The 16,209-nt window shown below is 50.0% G+C and overlaps 1 protein-coding gene across 2 annotated transcripts in view; it reads left to right on the forward strand.

Moving 5' to 3' along the window:
• The window catches only part of dnai4 (dynein axonemal intermediate chain 4), a 401,481-nt gene that overhangs the window by 161,627 nt on the left and 223,645 nt on the right, over window positions 1-16,209 (forward strand). For both annotated transcript variants that reach the window (XM_072511088.1, XM_072511087.1), the window contains exon 7: window positions 6,635-6,796. In XM_072511088.1, coding sequence (XP_072367189.1) covers window positions 6,635-6,796 — 162 coding nt within the window. The remainder of the gene's footprint in view (window positions 1-6,634; window positions 6,797-16,209) is intronic.

The raw sequence follows: 16,209 nt of genomic DNA on the forward strand, positions 1-16,209 counted from the left end.
CTGATCAGATGTCCTCAATGCGATTGAAAGGGGTTCAATACCTAAGTCAAAGAGCAGTGGGGAATCAAGGAAGCCCCGTCTAATTTCCCTGCCCAAGGGAAAGTATTCTGAAAATACCATATTTATACGAATGTTGGCATTGTACAACAGACAAATCCAGGAGGCAAATATAAGGCCGAATCCCAATCTCTCCAGAATCTCCAATAGAAAGCTCCATTCCATCTTATCAAATTCTTTTGACTGGATTTGTTTATTGTCACATGTACCGAGGTACAGTGAAAAGTATTTTTCTGTGTGCAGCTCAAACAGATCATTTAGTACATGAAAAGAAAATATGTTTTCTGCATCCAAAGACACTATGACTTCAGGTTCCAGAGCAGTGGAGGGGGAGAGGACAATATTTACGAGGCGTCGAACATTGGCCGACAACTGCTGGCCCTTTATTAATCCTGTCTGATCTTTAGATATTCTAACTGAGAGACAAGGCTCCAGCCTGGACGCCAGAACCTTAGCCAACAGCTTAATGTCCGTATTGAAAAGTGAAATGAGTTGGTACTACCCAAATTCTACTGGGTCCTTGTCCCCCTTGAGGAGCAGAGAAATTGAGGCTTGAGTGAGGTTCAGGGTAGTGAACCCCTGGACAGCGAGTTGTTAAACATCTTCATTATTAAAGGTATGAGCTGCTCTGAGAACGTTTTATTAAACTCGGTTGGGAAGCCGTCAGGTCCAGGGGGTTTGCCAGATTGTAGCCCCCCAATGTACCAGTATTTCTCCCAAACATAAGGGGAAATCCAATTCTTGCCTCCTGCCTTCCTCGATGGAAGGGATATGTAGGTCATCTAAAAAACTCATAATATCCAATGTGTTTGGAGGAGGCTGACTCATATAGTTCACAGCAATATGTACTGAAGGCAGCATTAATTTGGAAAGGAACGGAAACAAGATTACCCTCCTTTTTCTGAATCCTGGGGATCTCTAGAGAGCCCCTAGAATGTCGTAACTGATACACAGCCTTACCTGTAGATATCGGTTCAAATTGGAGCTGTAATTTTTTTCCTGTGCATCAGTATCTCCGGTGCTAGGGCAAATGAATATTGGCAGTCAACTTCCAAAATGGAGTCCGCTCGCCTTTGTCACTCCAATCATCTCTGTTTTTGTGGGGTGAACTTTATATGAGATGATTTCCCCGCTTATGACTGCCTTTGGGTCTCCCAGAGCATCGAAGAAGATATTGGACGGGATTCTCCGCCTGCGGGATTCTCCGTTTTGCCGGTGCCCGGGGATTTCCCAACGGCGTGTGGCTGCCCCACAATGGGAAACCCCATTGACCGGCCGGCATAACAGAGAATCCCGCCGGCGGGTCACGGCAGAAAAGTGGCGCGGTGGGGCGGAGAATCCAGCCCATTGACTCCGACGTGTTGAGCTTAATAAAGTCTGCACTGGCAGCAGACAAACGCTTACGGAATTTGTCATCGCACATCAGTGCGGTGTCTAGTCTCCAAGGCGGGCGTTGGGACGGGCCAAAATCAAAGCGTAAATCAACAAAATGAGGGGTGTAGTCTGAGATGACTATCGCCGAATATTCGGCTGCCGCCACTGAAGGGAAAAGAGCCTATCAACAATAAGCACAGTGGACACTTGAAAAAAAAGAAAATTCTTTATCGTCTGGATGCAGAAAACATCATGAGTCTACCCCACCAATCCGTTCTGCAAATGAGGTCAGTGCTCTGATCTTCCCAGATGGGGTCAGAGACTTTGGTATGGAACAATCCAATTTAGGGTCCAGTTCACAGTTCAGGTCACCTCCCAGAATCATCCGGTGCAAATCCAGGTCACGGAGGGAGTTCGCCCGTGAGTTTATAAGATTCTGGGTCATCCCAGTTAGGAGCATAAATGTTTACTAGGATTACTATAGTGTTTACCAATGAATCACAGACAATAATACAGCAACCATTAGGGTCATCTATAACCCGAGAGGAGGAAAATAGTATTCTTTTATGAATCAGAATTGCCGCGCCTCTAGCCCTACTGTTGAAACTTGAGTTTCCCACCCAGTTTTTACTAAGCCTTGTCTGGTCCTTTACATTCAGATGGGTTTCCTGTAAAAACATGACATCAGGGTTTATATTCGTAAGATGGGCAAAAGTCCAGGCCTGCTTCAGTGGGCCATTTAGACCCCAAATATTCTGGTTACTAAGTGAAGTGGAGGTCTCATGTAAAGTTCCAGGCAAGTCACACACAGAAGCGATGACTGTTAGAAGACTTACTTTACCTATTAGATATAACTCCTACTCCCCGAAGGGTCTCCCACGCCTGACCGACTTCTGGGTCGAGGTATTTATGTCCCATGGAACCCTTGCTTAAAGGTGTAGCTCCGCCCCCTCATCTGGAGAGATCACTGGGACGCTGATGTTGCAGACCCTGTGGCCACTAGTCGGGTTATAACAGTCCCTCACCGGTCACTATGCTGTTTCAATGCCCTTCACCGTGGCTTTCGGTGGAAGGACACAAGTGAAATGTGGAACTTGTTCAAGGAACAGGTGCTACGTGTCCTTGATATGTATGTCCCTGTCAGGCAGGGAAGAGATGGTCGAGTGAGGGAACCATGGTTGACAAGAGAGGTTGAATGTCTTGTTTAGAGGAAAAAGGTGACTTATGTAAGGCTGAGGAAACAAGGTTCAGACAGGGCATTGGAGGGATACAAGATAGCCAGGAGGGAACTGAAGAAAGGGATTAGGAGAGCTAAGAGAGGGCATGAACAATCTTTGGCGGGTAGGATCAAGGAAAACCCCAAGGCCTTTTACACATATGTGAGAAATATGAGAATGACTAGAGCGAGGGTAGGTCCAATCAAGGACAGTAGCGGGAGATTGTGTATTGAGTCTGAAGAGATAGGAGAGGTCTTGAATGAGTACTTTTCTTCTGTATTTACAAATGAGAGGGGCGATATTGTTGGAGAGGACAGTGTGAAACAGATTGGTAAGCTCGAGGAAATACTTGTTAGGAAGGAAGATGTGTTGGGCATTTTGAAAAACTTGAGGATAGACAAGTCCCCCGGGCCTGACGGGATATATCCAAGGATTCTATGGGAAGCAAGAGATGAAATTGCAGAGCCGTTGGCAATTATCTTTTCATCCTCACTGTCAATAGGGGTGGTACCAGGGGATTGGAGAGTGGCGAATGTCGTGCCCCTGTTCAAAAAAGGAACTAGGGATAACCCTGGGAATTACAGGCCAGTTAGTCTTACTTCGGTGGTAGGCAAAGTAATGGAAAGGGTACTGAAGGATAGGATTTCTGAGCATCTGGAAAGACACTGCTTGATTAGGGATAGTCAGCACGGATTTGTGAGGGGTAGGTCTTGCCTAACAAATCTTATTGAATTCTTTGAGGAGGTGACCAAGCATGTGGATGAAGGTAAAGCAGTGGATGTAGTGTACATGGATTTTAGTAAGGCATTTGATAAAGTTCCCCATGGTAGGCTTATGCAGAAAGTAAGGAGGCATGGGATAGTGGGAAATTTGGCCAGTTGGATAACAAACTGGCTAACCGATAGAAGTCAGAGAGTGGTGGTGGATGGCAAATATTCAGCCTGGATCCCAGTTACCAGTGGTGTACCGCAGGGATCAGTTCTGGGTCCTCTGCTGTTTGTGATTTTCATTAATGACTTGGATGAGGGAGTTGAAGGGTGGGTCAGTAAATTTGCAGACGATACAAAGATTGGTGGAGTTGTGGATAGTAAGGAGGGCTGTTGTCGGCTGCAAAGAGACATAGATAGGATGCAGAGCTGGGCTGAGAAGTGGCAGATGGAGTTTAACCCTGAAAAGTGTGAGGTTGTCCATTTTGGAAGGACAAATATGAATGCGGAATACAGGGTTAACGGTAGAGTTCTTGGCAATGTGGAGGAGCAGAGAGATCTTGGGGTCTATGTTCATACATCTTTGAAAGTTGCCACTCAAGTGGATAGAGCTGTGAAGAAGGCCTATGGTGTGCTCGCGTTCATTAACAGAGGGATTGAATTTAAGAGCCGTGAGGTGATGATGCAGCTGTACAAAACCTTGGTAAGGCCACATTTGGAGTATTGTGTACAGTTCTGGTCGCCTCATTTTAGGAAGGATGTGGAAGCTCTGGAAAAGGTGCAAAGAAGATTTACCAGGATGTTGCCTGGAATGGAGAGTAGGTCTTACGAGGAAAGGTTGAGGGTGCTAGGCCTTTTCTCATTAGAGCGGAGAAGGATGAGGGGCGACTTGATAGAGGTTTATAAGATGATCAGGGGAATAGATAGAGTAGACAGTCAGAGACTTTTTCCCCGGGTGGAACACACCATTACAAGGGGACATAAATTTAAGGTGAAAGGTGGAAGATACAGGAGGGATATCAGAGGTAGGTTCTTTACCCAGAGAGTAGTGGGGGCATGGAATGCACTGCCTGTGGAAGTAGTTGAGTCGGAAACATTAGGGACCTTCAAGCAGCTATTGGATAGGTACATGGATTACGGTAAAATGATATAGTGTAGATTTATTTGTTCTTAAGGGCAGCATGGTAGCATTGTGCATAGCACAATTGCTTCACAGCTCCATGGTCCCAGGTTCGATTCCGGATTGGGTCATTGTCTGTGCGGAGTCTGCACGTCCTCCCCGTGTCTGCGTGGGTTTCCTCCGGGTGGTCCGGTTTCCTCCCACAGTCCAAAGATGTGCGGGTTAGGTGAATTGGCCAATGATAAATTGCCCTTAATGTCCAAATTGCCCTTGGTGTTGGGTGGAGGTGTTGAGTTTGGGTAGGGTGCTCTTTCCAAGAGCCGGTGCAGACTCAAAGGGCCGAATGGCCTCCTTCTGCACTGTAAATTCAATGATAATCTATGATTAATCTAGGACAAAGGTTCGGCACAACATCGTGGGCCGAAGGGCCTGTTCTGTGCTGTATTTTCTATGTTCTATGTTCTATGTATGTGGCACCACGTGCTTCAACGATTTTTGCATTTTTTCTAATTTGACATTCATGTGGGCCAGAGCCTCATCAAAAAGTTTTTTAAACCCTGCTGCCAAACTTAGGCGATGCTTTGCCATTCCATCGCCACTATGGGGCCAATGTGACTAGCGGTCAGTAGCGAAGATGGAGAGCGCACCCGCGCTATCTTACTTAATTCCGAGTTTTGTAATGTTTTCTCGGTTGCTGGTCCCCTCTTCGATGAATAGGGTGGTGTCCTTGGATGAGATAGGGAAAGAAATGATATCTGGGGCTGGATTCTCCGCTCTCCGACGCCAAAATCACGTTCGGCGATGGGGCGTAGATTCCTTTCTGATGCCCATATCGGGAGCGGTGCCTGTTTTTGAATTCTCTGCCCCTGAAAAGCGGCGGCGCTGATTATTCACGGCGGTCCGGGGTGCGCGAGCGGCCTAATGGGGGCACTACTTTAGCAGTCCTGGTCCGTGGCCTGAGTCCGCCATGGAGCATGACGAGGCCGCTGCAGGCCACCGTGCGCATGCACGGCCATGGGACTGGAAGTGCTGAGGGCCATATCGACAGCTAGAGCTGCGAGCTCTACGCTAGCAATCTGCTAGCCCCCAGCAAAACGGGGAATAGGTGGCCGTTTTACACCAGTTTTCCTGGTGTAAAAGACCACCGTTTTCACACCAGCCTTAGTCTCCAAAACAGAGAATCCAGCTCCTGATATTTATGGGCGGTTGATGGAGCGGGAGAGGGCTTCCCTGAAGAAAATAAAGGGAAAATGGGAGGAAGATTTGGATTGTGCTTTTGATGGGGGGGAGGGGAGCAAAGTTTTACATTGGGTTAAATCTATCTCCTTGTATGCAAGACTGAGTTTGATTCAGTTTAAAGTGGTGCACAGGTGACCATGACTAGGGCACAGATTAGTGGGTTCCTTCTGGGGGTGGAAAATAGATGCAAGCGTTGTTCAAGGGGGCTGGCAAACCACTCGCATATGCTTTTCTCCTACCCTAAGTTGGTCAAGTTCTGGGTGTCCTTCTTTGAGACTACATTGGAGATTTGGGGGGAGCAGTGCCGATGGGTGGTAATCTTTGGGGTATCGTGCGTGCCAGGGTTGTAGGAGAGGAAGAAAGCTGACTTCCTGGCCTTCGCCTCTCTGATATCCCGGAGGTGGGTTTTGCTCGGGTGGAGGCACCGCTTAAGGCGATGACATGGCTGGGAACCTGTTGGAGTTTCTGCATTTGGAAAAAGTCAAATACGCCATTCTAGGGTCGGAGGAGGGGTTCTATTCGAGGTGCATCAGTTTATTACTTTCTTTAAATAGCTGGTTGTTGTCAGCAAATAGGGGGGGGTGGATAAATGAGGAAAATGTGGGACTGGGCGGTGGGGATAGTTTTATAAAAATTGTATAAACTTGATTCTCTTTTTTGTATGTTGTAACATTGAAAATTCCCTGAATAAAAATATTGAAATAATGAAAATTTGAAATACGAAAAAAACTAGGCATTAAAGTGATGAATTCAGATGTCTTTAATGCTCACCCTGCACCCTCCCATTCTGCCCAAACCGACTCCATTTATAATAACACCCACAGCTTATTTCTGTTGGCGGAGTTTTTGCAGAGTTGGAAAACAAGTTAAATTATACAAATAAGTGTTTGGTAAACTATGATTGTTTCTTTTCTTTCTAGGTGTTATGGCTACAACATGGGACATGTATGATAGTTTTAAAGAAGGGGAAGTGCACGAAGAGTTTTCCTTTGAGCAACTGCATCAGCAAAAGGATTTGTCACAAATTATGATCGACAAAACTGTCCTTCGAACTTTATCTGCTTTAAGTTCTATCGGGTTAGGTAAGAATGTGATATAAATTGTCTATAGAAAAGAGATGAATTCAAAGGAACTCCAGAACTATTTCTCAAAGGGATAAGCAGCAAACCGTATTACAGATTTGTGTACCTGGGGAAAAAAATGTTTCTGAATTTTCTGAATTTTCCGTCTGAACCATAATATGTGATTATTTTCATTATGATCACTCAACACCCCACCATTTAATTTATGTAATTGAACAGACCACTCTCTTATTTAGGATTTACTTACTTAAAAAAACACACAAAAACAATAGAACCTACTGTTATACAATTGCCCTGTCAATGCAAATCACTTTTGGATATGCATCAAAGCAAAACAAATAGTTCAACTGGGGACCCTAGATTGGCAATCTGACTGGAATGCAGACAAAGCAAAAAGTAGTCACATACTATAGTTTGGTGCAAAGCTAAACTGAAATAATTCCACCAATATTTTTTGCAAGGGCATTCCTGATTATCTGCCAGAATGTTGGCATAAATTTGATGAAAACCTAGAGAAATTAATGGCGGGATTCTCCGCTTGCCGACGTCGAAATCGATTGGGCGGAGAATAGGCTCCGACACCAAAATCGGGGTTGGCGCTGGTTTGACTCCAAATCGGGATGCTCCGGCATTCTGAAAATGGCGTAAATGTGTCGCTCGCCACGCGGGGTTAAAGTACAGTAGGCATATCATTAGCAGGCCTGACACCCTATTTCCGGGGCCTCCAAGATTCACCGCCTTCGATGGGCTGAGTTCCCAATGACGTGGTTCGCTTGTGGTCTCAATAATTGTGAACCTGGTGTCGTGGCTGCTGAGAGAGGAGGTAGGAAATGGCGTGGAGTGACTACGGGCTGACACCAGCTGTTCTGGCTGCAGTGGGGGGCCCCCTGCCAGGGCTGGGGGGAGGGGACGGGGAGGGGGGGACAGGCCAAGCAGCCGGGGTGTCCCCCCACAGGACTGAGGTGGTGCCCAGGCATCGACCGCCATTATGGGGGCCAACTTGTGGCGCGCCCACTGACCACTCACCTCTACACAGTGACACTGGCCGTATGGGTGCGCCCACCCCTGCACCCCACCCCCCGCCACATGCATGACGGACATGCGTGGGTGGAGCCCAGAGTGCCAGCCGGGGCCACCGTGTAGCCCATGGAACCTGGCTGGGCACGGGAGTATGCGCCATGCTAACATGTTGGCCTTCCACCCCCTGCGTTTGGCGTTCAATCAGCAATGCTAGCCACCGTGGTGATGGTCACAGTTCTGCGAGATGTCCTCCAGCCGCGTGAGCGGGGGGCCGCTCAGAGAGGAGGGGGAAACTGCAGCAGAGGAGCTGCAGCAGCAGAGCAGCCAGCAGTGGAATGGGCTGCAGAGGAACGGGCTGAAGAGGAACGGGCTGCAGAGGGGCAAGTGGTGGCCGCACAGGCTTCCCAAAGGCCAAGGAGGAGAAAGTGCCAAGGAGGCGCCGCATGAGGCCTCGTGTGTACCAGCAGCGCCTGTCATTCGAGGACCTGCTGGACCGGACATGCCGTCGGGGACTTCGGATGAGCAGAGAGACAAGCGACACATCTGCCAGATGATGGCACACCTGACACCCCATGGGTATGGGTGAGGACACCCGCTCCCGGTGACCGTCAAGGTGACAGTCACCCTGAACATCTACGTGGCAGGGTTCTTCCAGTTGCCGACTGGAGACCTGTCCGGGATCTCACAGACCCCGGCGCACAGGCACATCCACGCTGTCACGGAGGCCCTATATGCCCAGGTGGATCATTACATTAATTTCCATGTGGAGCGAGCCCACCAGGATGCCGGGCAGTGTGTTTCGCTGCCATCGCTAGGATGCCCCGGGCCCAGGGGGCGATAGACGGGATGCATGTCGACCTATGGGCACCTACGGATAACAGGCCGCTCTACATTGACCGAAGTGGGTATCACTCAATGAACATCCAGTTAGTCTGTGGCCATCAGCTGCGCATCGTGCACCTCTGCGCCTGATACCCGGGCAGTGTGCACGCCTCCTTCATCCTGGCACACACAGTGATTCCTGACATGTTCGACGGTCCCGTTGAATCCCTGGGTTGGGGGTGCTGGGGATGGTCGGGACACGGGATGGAGCACAGTCCTCTCACTGGGCACACATAGGGCCCTTCACTTCCTCCTCCTTCGTCGTGCCCGATGGTCCCCAGACTACTCCATTAGACGCGGATGCGAGCGGAGCCATCCCCTGAAGCTCCCCCACCACCTGCCGCTGCCAGTCCTGGAGGCCAGCTCTGGTCTCGACCCGGGTCTGCACGCTTGCGGCCATGGAGCACAGGGAGTCGACCATCGCCTTCTGGGACTGCACCATATCCCGCTGCGACAGTGCCTAGGCCACCTCCCTCTGGGACTGGACCACCCCACCCAGTGTCTGCGCAATGCAAGCCAGTGCCTGGGCAATGTCCGGGTGGCTCTGGCACATGGCTACCTGTGAGAGGGCAGTCTGTCCTGGGTCTAGGCCACCGCTGCACAAAATTCCTCAGGCCTTGGACACGCTGGGTGGCATGCATGACCGGCACCACTCCCTGCTCCTGCACACGGATGGACTCCTTCACCTACGCCTGCAGGTGCTGGATGCCCGCCGCCATCCCCTCTTGTGGTCCTTGGGTCTCTGACTACATCTGCACTGTGGCGGGGACTGGAGGTTCCAGAAGCCCGGGACCCGTCTGGACGGCCACTGGTTCCTGGGGCCGGCCTGCCCTCTGACTGACTGGCCCCTCGGCTGCTCCTTCTTTCACCTGCTCTATCGACTGTGATGTGAGGTGAACACCAGATATGTCCCAGGAGTCTCTTCACTAAAGTGCCCAACCGAGCTGATAGTCTCTGGGATGGTAGAGGTGTAGGAGACAGCTGTGACAGAAGGTCAGCGTCACAGGGAGGGGAGTCAGGGGGGCGGGGTTGAGAGGGGTGAGGGGGTATGGGCTGAGTGCGGTGAGCGGGGTGAGGGGTGTGTGGACTGAGGGGGGGGGGTGGGTTGAGGGGGAGTGTGGGGTGAGAGGGGTGGGGGGCAGGTTGGGGTATCCACACATGTGTCATGGGGATCTGCAACTAAGCAGGATCACACTTCCTCACCCGCCGCTGAACACCACATCGGTGGCCTCCCTTTCCTCCGTGCTGCTGACCACGCCCAGTGCCCTCTGCTCGGGCATGACGAGGGGTTACATTTCTGGTGGCCCCCCTCCGGTCTTCTGCTCCCGGAGATTGTGCGCAGCCTTCTCCTGGGGGAGGATGAACACATACAATGGCACCGTCAGACCACCCGCGCATGGATGTCTCAGAGCGGCTGCATGACATTCTAAAGGGGGAGGGTGAACAGCCAGCTGTCGTGTGCCTATAAGCACCAATGATATGGGTAAAAAACAGGATGAGGTCGGACATGCTGAATTTAGGGAGTTAGGAGATAAACTAAAATGTAGGACCTCAAAGGTAGTAAACTCCAGATTGCTACCAGTGCCACGTGCTAGTCAGAGTAGGAATGATAGGTAGAAAATGCGTGGCTTGAGAGATGGTGCAGGGGAGAGGGATTCAGATTTTTGGGACATTGGAACCGGTTCTGGGGGAGGTGGAACCATTACAAGTCGGACGGTCTACACCTGGGCAGGACTGGAACCAATGTCCTGTTTTCAGGTGTCTTTGGGAGGTTTAAACTAATGTGGCAGGGGGATGGGAACCAATGCAGGAAGTCGGAGGATCGTAAAGAGAGGATAGCAACAAAAGTCAGCAAGGAGAAAAGTTGAAGGCAGAGAAATGGATTGAACTGCATTTATTTCAATGCAAGGGGCCTAACGGGCAAGGCAGGTGAACTCAGAGATGGGGTTTTCCTTGATCCTACCCGCCTAGCTGTCCTAAGCCCTTTCTTGAGCTCCTTCCTAGCTATCTTGTATCCCTCAAGTGCCCTAACTGAACCTTGTTTTCTCATCCTTACATAAGCTCCCTTCTTCCTCTTGACAAGACATCAACCTCTTTTGTAAACCATGGTTCCCTCACTTGACCATTTCCTCCCTGCCTGACAGGGACATACATATCAAGGACACACAGTATTTGCTCCTTGAACAAGCTCCACATCTCAATTGTTCCTATCCCTGACAGTTCCTGTTTCCATCTTATGCTCCCCAATTCTTGCCTAATCGCATCGTAATTACCCTTCCCCAGTTATAAACCTATCCCTCTCCATTGCTATAGTGAAAGTCACCGAATTGTGGTCACTATCTCCAAAATGCTCTCCCAAAACCAAATCTACCACTTGGCCCGATTCATTACCCAGTACCAAATCCAATGTGGCCCCGCCTCTTGTCGGTCTATCCTCATATTGTGTGAGGAAACCCTCCTGCACACACTGGATAAAAACAGCCCCATCCAAACTATTCAAATTATAGTGGTTGCAATCAATATTTGGAAAGTTAAACTCACCCATGACAATTACTCTGTGACTACCGCACCTATCCAAAATCTGCATTGCAATCTTTTCCTCCACATCTCTGTTACTGTTTGGGGACCTATAGAAAACTCCTAACAAAGTGACCGTTCCTTTCCTATTTCTAACTTCAGCCCACACTACCTCAGTAGACAGATCCTCCTCAAACTGCCTTTCTGCAACCATTATACTATCCTTGATTAACAATGCTACTCCTCCACCTCTTTTACCACGTTCCCTAATCTTACTGAACCATCTAAACCCCGGAACCTCCAACAACCATTCCTGCCCCTGTTCTATCCACATCTCTGTAATGGCCACAACATTGTAGTCCCAGGTACCAATCCATGCTTCAAGCTCACCAACCTTATTCCTGATGCTCTTCGCATTGAAGTAGACACACTTCAAACCACTTTCATGCCTGCAGGTCCACTCTTGTGACCTTGGTAACTTCCTCAGTACTGCACTACCCTCAACTTCCTGAACTCCAGCAACGCTATCCCCTGGAATACAAATCAGTTTCCCATCCCCCTGCCAAATTAGTTTAACCTCCCCCCCGAAGAGCAGTAGCAAATTTCCCTCCCAGGATATTGGTGCCCCTCTGGTTCAGGTGTAACCCGTCCTGTTTGTACAGGTCCCACCTTCCCCAGAATGTGCTCCAATTATCCAAATAACTGAAACCCTCCCTCCTACACCATCCCTGTAGCCACGTGTTTAACTGCACTCTCTCCCTGATCCTCACCTCACTAGCACGTGGCACTGGCAGCAAACCAGAGATGACAACACGGTCTGTCCTGGCTCTCAGCTTCCACCCTAGCTCCCTGAATTCCTGTTTTACATCCCCGTCCCTTTTCCTACCTATACCGTTGGTACCGGTGTGTACCACGACTTGTGGCTGCTCCCCCTCTCCCTTAAGGATCCTGAAAACACGATCAGAGACGTCACGGACATTGGCACCCAGGAGGCAACACACCAACTGTGAGCCCCTATCGTTGCCACAGAACCACCTATCTGTACCTCTAACTATAGAGTCTCCAATAACTAATGCTCTCCTGCTCTCCCCCTTCCCTTCTGAGCCACAGGGACAGACTCAGTGCCAAAGACCTGGCCACCGTGGCTTACCTCTGGTAGGTTGTCGCCCCCAACAGTATCCAAAACGGTATACCTGTTATTGAGGGGAACAACAGCAGGGGATCCCTGCACTGACTGCTTCTTCCCCCTCCTTTTAAATGTCACCCAGCTACCTTCATTCTTAGGAATAACTACATCCCTGTAGCTTCTATCTATAACCGACTCTGCCTCCCGAATGATCTTCAGTTCATCCAGCTCCAGCTCCAGTTCCCTAACACGGTCTTGGAGATGGAGATGGTGCACTCCCCGCAGGTGAACTCAGCAGGGCCACTGACAGTGTCCCTCACCTCGAACATCCTGCAGGAGGAACATTGCACTGCCCCCCTCTCTGCCATCCCTTCCATTTATCCACTAGACAAATACAGAGAGAGAAAAAAAAGCTCACCTGATTTTCACACACCCCGTAGGTTTGAGGTGGTGGAAGGGTGGAGAGAGGAAAAGGAAAGAAAAGCCTACCTCACCAACTCACCACACAGTCTTTTTTTTTTGGTTAGAGGAGGAAGATTGGTGGGAGACACTACCTGTGTGGTGTCTCGGTTTAGTCACTACCTGAAATATATTAGTTCTAGAAACTCACCCGACAGCAGCTTTCCACAATTCACTCCCCGCAACAGCCAATCAGCGCCGCCGCTCTGCCGCCCTCTGCAGGATCTATGACTCTATGCAGCCCAGGGGTTGGGTAGATGGTGGCCTCAGTGGCCAGCGTACCCGGCCATTGCGGCTGGCATGGGTGCTGACATGTGGTGGGGGGGGGGGGGGGGGGGGAGCGGGTTACGGGTGTGGGGGGGCGTGGGGGGGGAGTTGCAGGGTTAGTGCCAGCGGCACAGAGCAGCCAACTCACCGTGGCCGGCCTGAGGAAGTCATGGAGTTTCTTCTGGCACTGCATGCCAGTCCAGACAACGTTCCCCACAGCGCTGACCGCCTCTACCATCTGTGCCCAGGCACAGCGAACGGCAGCGCCTGGCGGCCTTCCTCCTGGGCAGGGGTACAGGGCCATGCTTCTCTCCTCCAAGGCATCTAGAAGAGTGTCCAGCTCAGCTTCCCTGAACCGCGACGCTGCTCTCCTTCCAGCCATCCTGTTGGTTGGGACGTGTGTGTGGAGGGAAGGACCGTTTAAGTGCGGTAGGGGCATGTGAGCCTCCAATGTGTAAATCATGGACCCGGCGAATCCGGCACCGTTTTCCATGGAATTGATTGCATTCCACATGGCGATGGGGCTAGCCCATTTAAAGTAGCTGAATCGGTACTGCTGTTGCGCCGTTTTTTCTGTCATAAAACGCCACGCTTCCCACGCCAGCGTCGGCACGTCGTCTCAAAATCGGAGAATCCAGCCCTACAGGTCTCAGATTTTCTGCTGATCTTCCTTTGCAGAAGTTCTACCCTTTCGACTTAAATTTGAATCTTTATGCAGCAAACCGTCGAAGATAATGTCAACTTCCTCCAACATAAATATTTGAATCTGCCATTGGCAGTCAATAGGTGAAGATCTGTGCAGAGGTAGATGGTGGTGTAATGGTAATGTCACGGACTAATAATCCAGAAGCCTAAATTATACTGTTTTGGGACATCGGTTTAAATCCCACCATGACAGCTGGCTGAATGTAAGGCTGTCTCAGTAATGGTAACAATGGTAAAATATCGTTGACAACAAATTTCATTTTTAAGGAAGGAAATCTGCCATCTTTACCTGCTTGGCCTACATGAAACTCCAGCAACGTGGTTTCCTTATGAAATAATGGGAAAACACATGGAAGCGTTCAGTTGTGCTTTGGGGGGAATGGGGGTGGGGGGGTGGGGGGGGGGGGGTGCGGGCAGAGTGAGGTTTTGCACAGAGTTAATTCTACCTCCTCATGTGCAAAACTAAGTTTTATTCAGTTTAAAGTGGTGCTAGGGCGCACATGAGTAGGGCATGGATGAGTGTCCCTCTGAATGGCCACCTAGTTCATGCGCAACATTGGGATGAGCAACAAATGCTGGTCTTGCCATGAAAAAATAATAAAATGTTGTTTAAACTAACACCATCGGGTGGAAGGAGTGGCTGGTCTTCTCAATTATTTGTTGAATGTCTGGAGAGAAGACAACACAGAGTATTTGTCTGAGGCAGGTTTCATACTCCTATCGGGAGCGATTTTCTGGCTGAGTTGCGTCTGGGAGAGGCTTGAAATGGGATTTGGGCTGGACGCCAAACAGTTTGCGATGTTCCTGGGACCACCCAGCAGATGGGGGTGAACCAGATCACCATTCATTTGAATAGATTTAAACCTTCAAAATCAGCTTAACGCAAAACCTCCGGCAATGTGCAATGCTCCCATCCGCTGGCATGACGTGGCATTGGCAGGAATCATGACTGGTCTCCACAAGCGGAGTGCCAAGGGGCAGGACCTGCCGGGGACGGGGCCTGAAGGGAGCGGGGCATATAGGGCAACCCATTGGGAGGGCCCCAATGTCCCCTATGTTTCCGGGAGGGAGATCAGGCCGACGATCTTTGGTTGGCCAGAGGGGAGGGAGGGAGGGTGTAACAAACTAAGTGGATAAGTGGATAACGGGGATCCTGTAAATGTGGTATATCTGGACTTCAAGGCATTTGATAAGGTGTCGCACAGAAGTTTAATGCACAAGGTTATATAACACATGGGGTTACAGATAATTTATTAACTTGGATAGAAGACTGGCTGATGGAAAGAAGACAGAGAGTCAGGATAAATGGGTCTTTTTCTGGATGTCACAATGTACGAGTGCCACAGGGTACGGTCCTTGGGCCCCAACTATTTACAATCTATACTAACGACTTGGATACAGGGATAGGAGGTACTGCAGCCAAATTTGCAGATGACACTAAAATAGGTGGGACAGTAAATTGCAATGAGAAAATAAGACCCTTACATATGGATATAAATAGGTTAGGAGGGTAGGTCAATATGTGGCAGATGGATTTTAACGTGGATAAATGAGACGTCATCTGCTTTTGTCGGAAAAATGAAAAGGTAACTTATCTAAACTGGAGGAGGTGCTATATGCCGTGGAGGCCAGGTGGCATGCCCTGTTCCCCCGAGGGTCCAGGAGGGTTAGCCATAGGGCAGACAGTGCTGCCTGGGACGAGGTGGCGGGTGTTGTCAGCGCCGGGAGTGTGACCAGGAATCGGGGTGCTCCGGTGCAGAGAGATCGGTGCAGAGAGATCTGGCTGTCCTCATGCATGAATTGCAGAAAACTAGCATGTACGTATAGCAGGTAATAACGAAAGCAAATGGAATGTTGGCATTTATAGCTAAAGGAATCGAGGATAAAGGCAAGGATGTGTTGTTGCAATTGTACAAGACATTGGTGAGACCGCACCTGGAGTATTGTGCACAATTTGAGGAAAGATCTTGGGCGGGATTCTCCGTCCCACCCCACCCGTTTTCTGGTGCAGCGCACCCTGGCAGGCAGCAGGATCCTCCGTCCCGGCAGCCGGCAAATGGAATTTCCCATTGTGGGCACCACAATGCCGTTGGGAAATCCGAGGGTGTGCGTGCATTGCTGGCGAAATGGAGGATCCCATCGATGGAGAATCCAGCTTGTAGTGTCATTGAAGGCAGTTCAGAGGAGATTCAATAGATTGATTGCAGAGATAAGGGGCATGATTCTCCGGCCTTGTTATGCTCTCGCTCAAGTGAAACGAGGCCGGTGAATAGCGGGAGAGGCCAAAACACGGAACCGCGCCAGGCATCAAACAGTTTACAACGCTGCCCGGTATAGGTCGTTGACCTTTTTTCAGCACTGGAGGCCAGTCATCCTGATCACACTCCAGGCGCTGACAGCACCCGCCACCTCGTCCATGGCAGCACTGGCTGCCCTA

This window comes from Scyliorhinus torazame, chromosome 7, assembly GCF_047496885.1.
Source record: "Scyliorhinus torazame isolate Kashiwa2021f chromosome 7, sScyTor2.1, whole genome shotgun sequence".
Classification (NCBI taxonomy): Eukaryota; Metazoa; Chordata; class Chondrichthyes; order Carcharhiniformes; family Scyliorhinidae; genus Scyliorhinus; species Scyliorhinus torazame.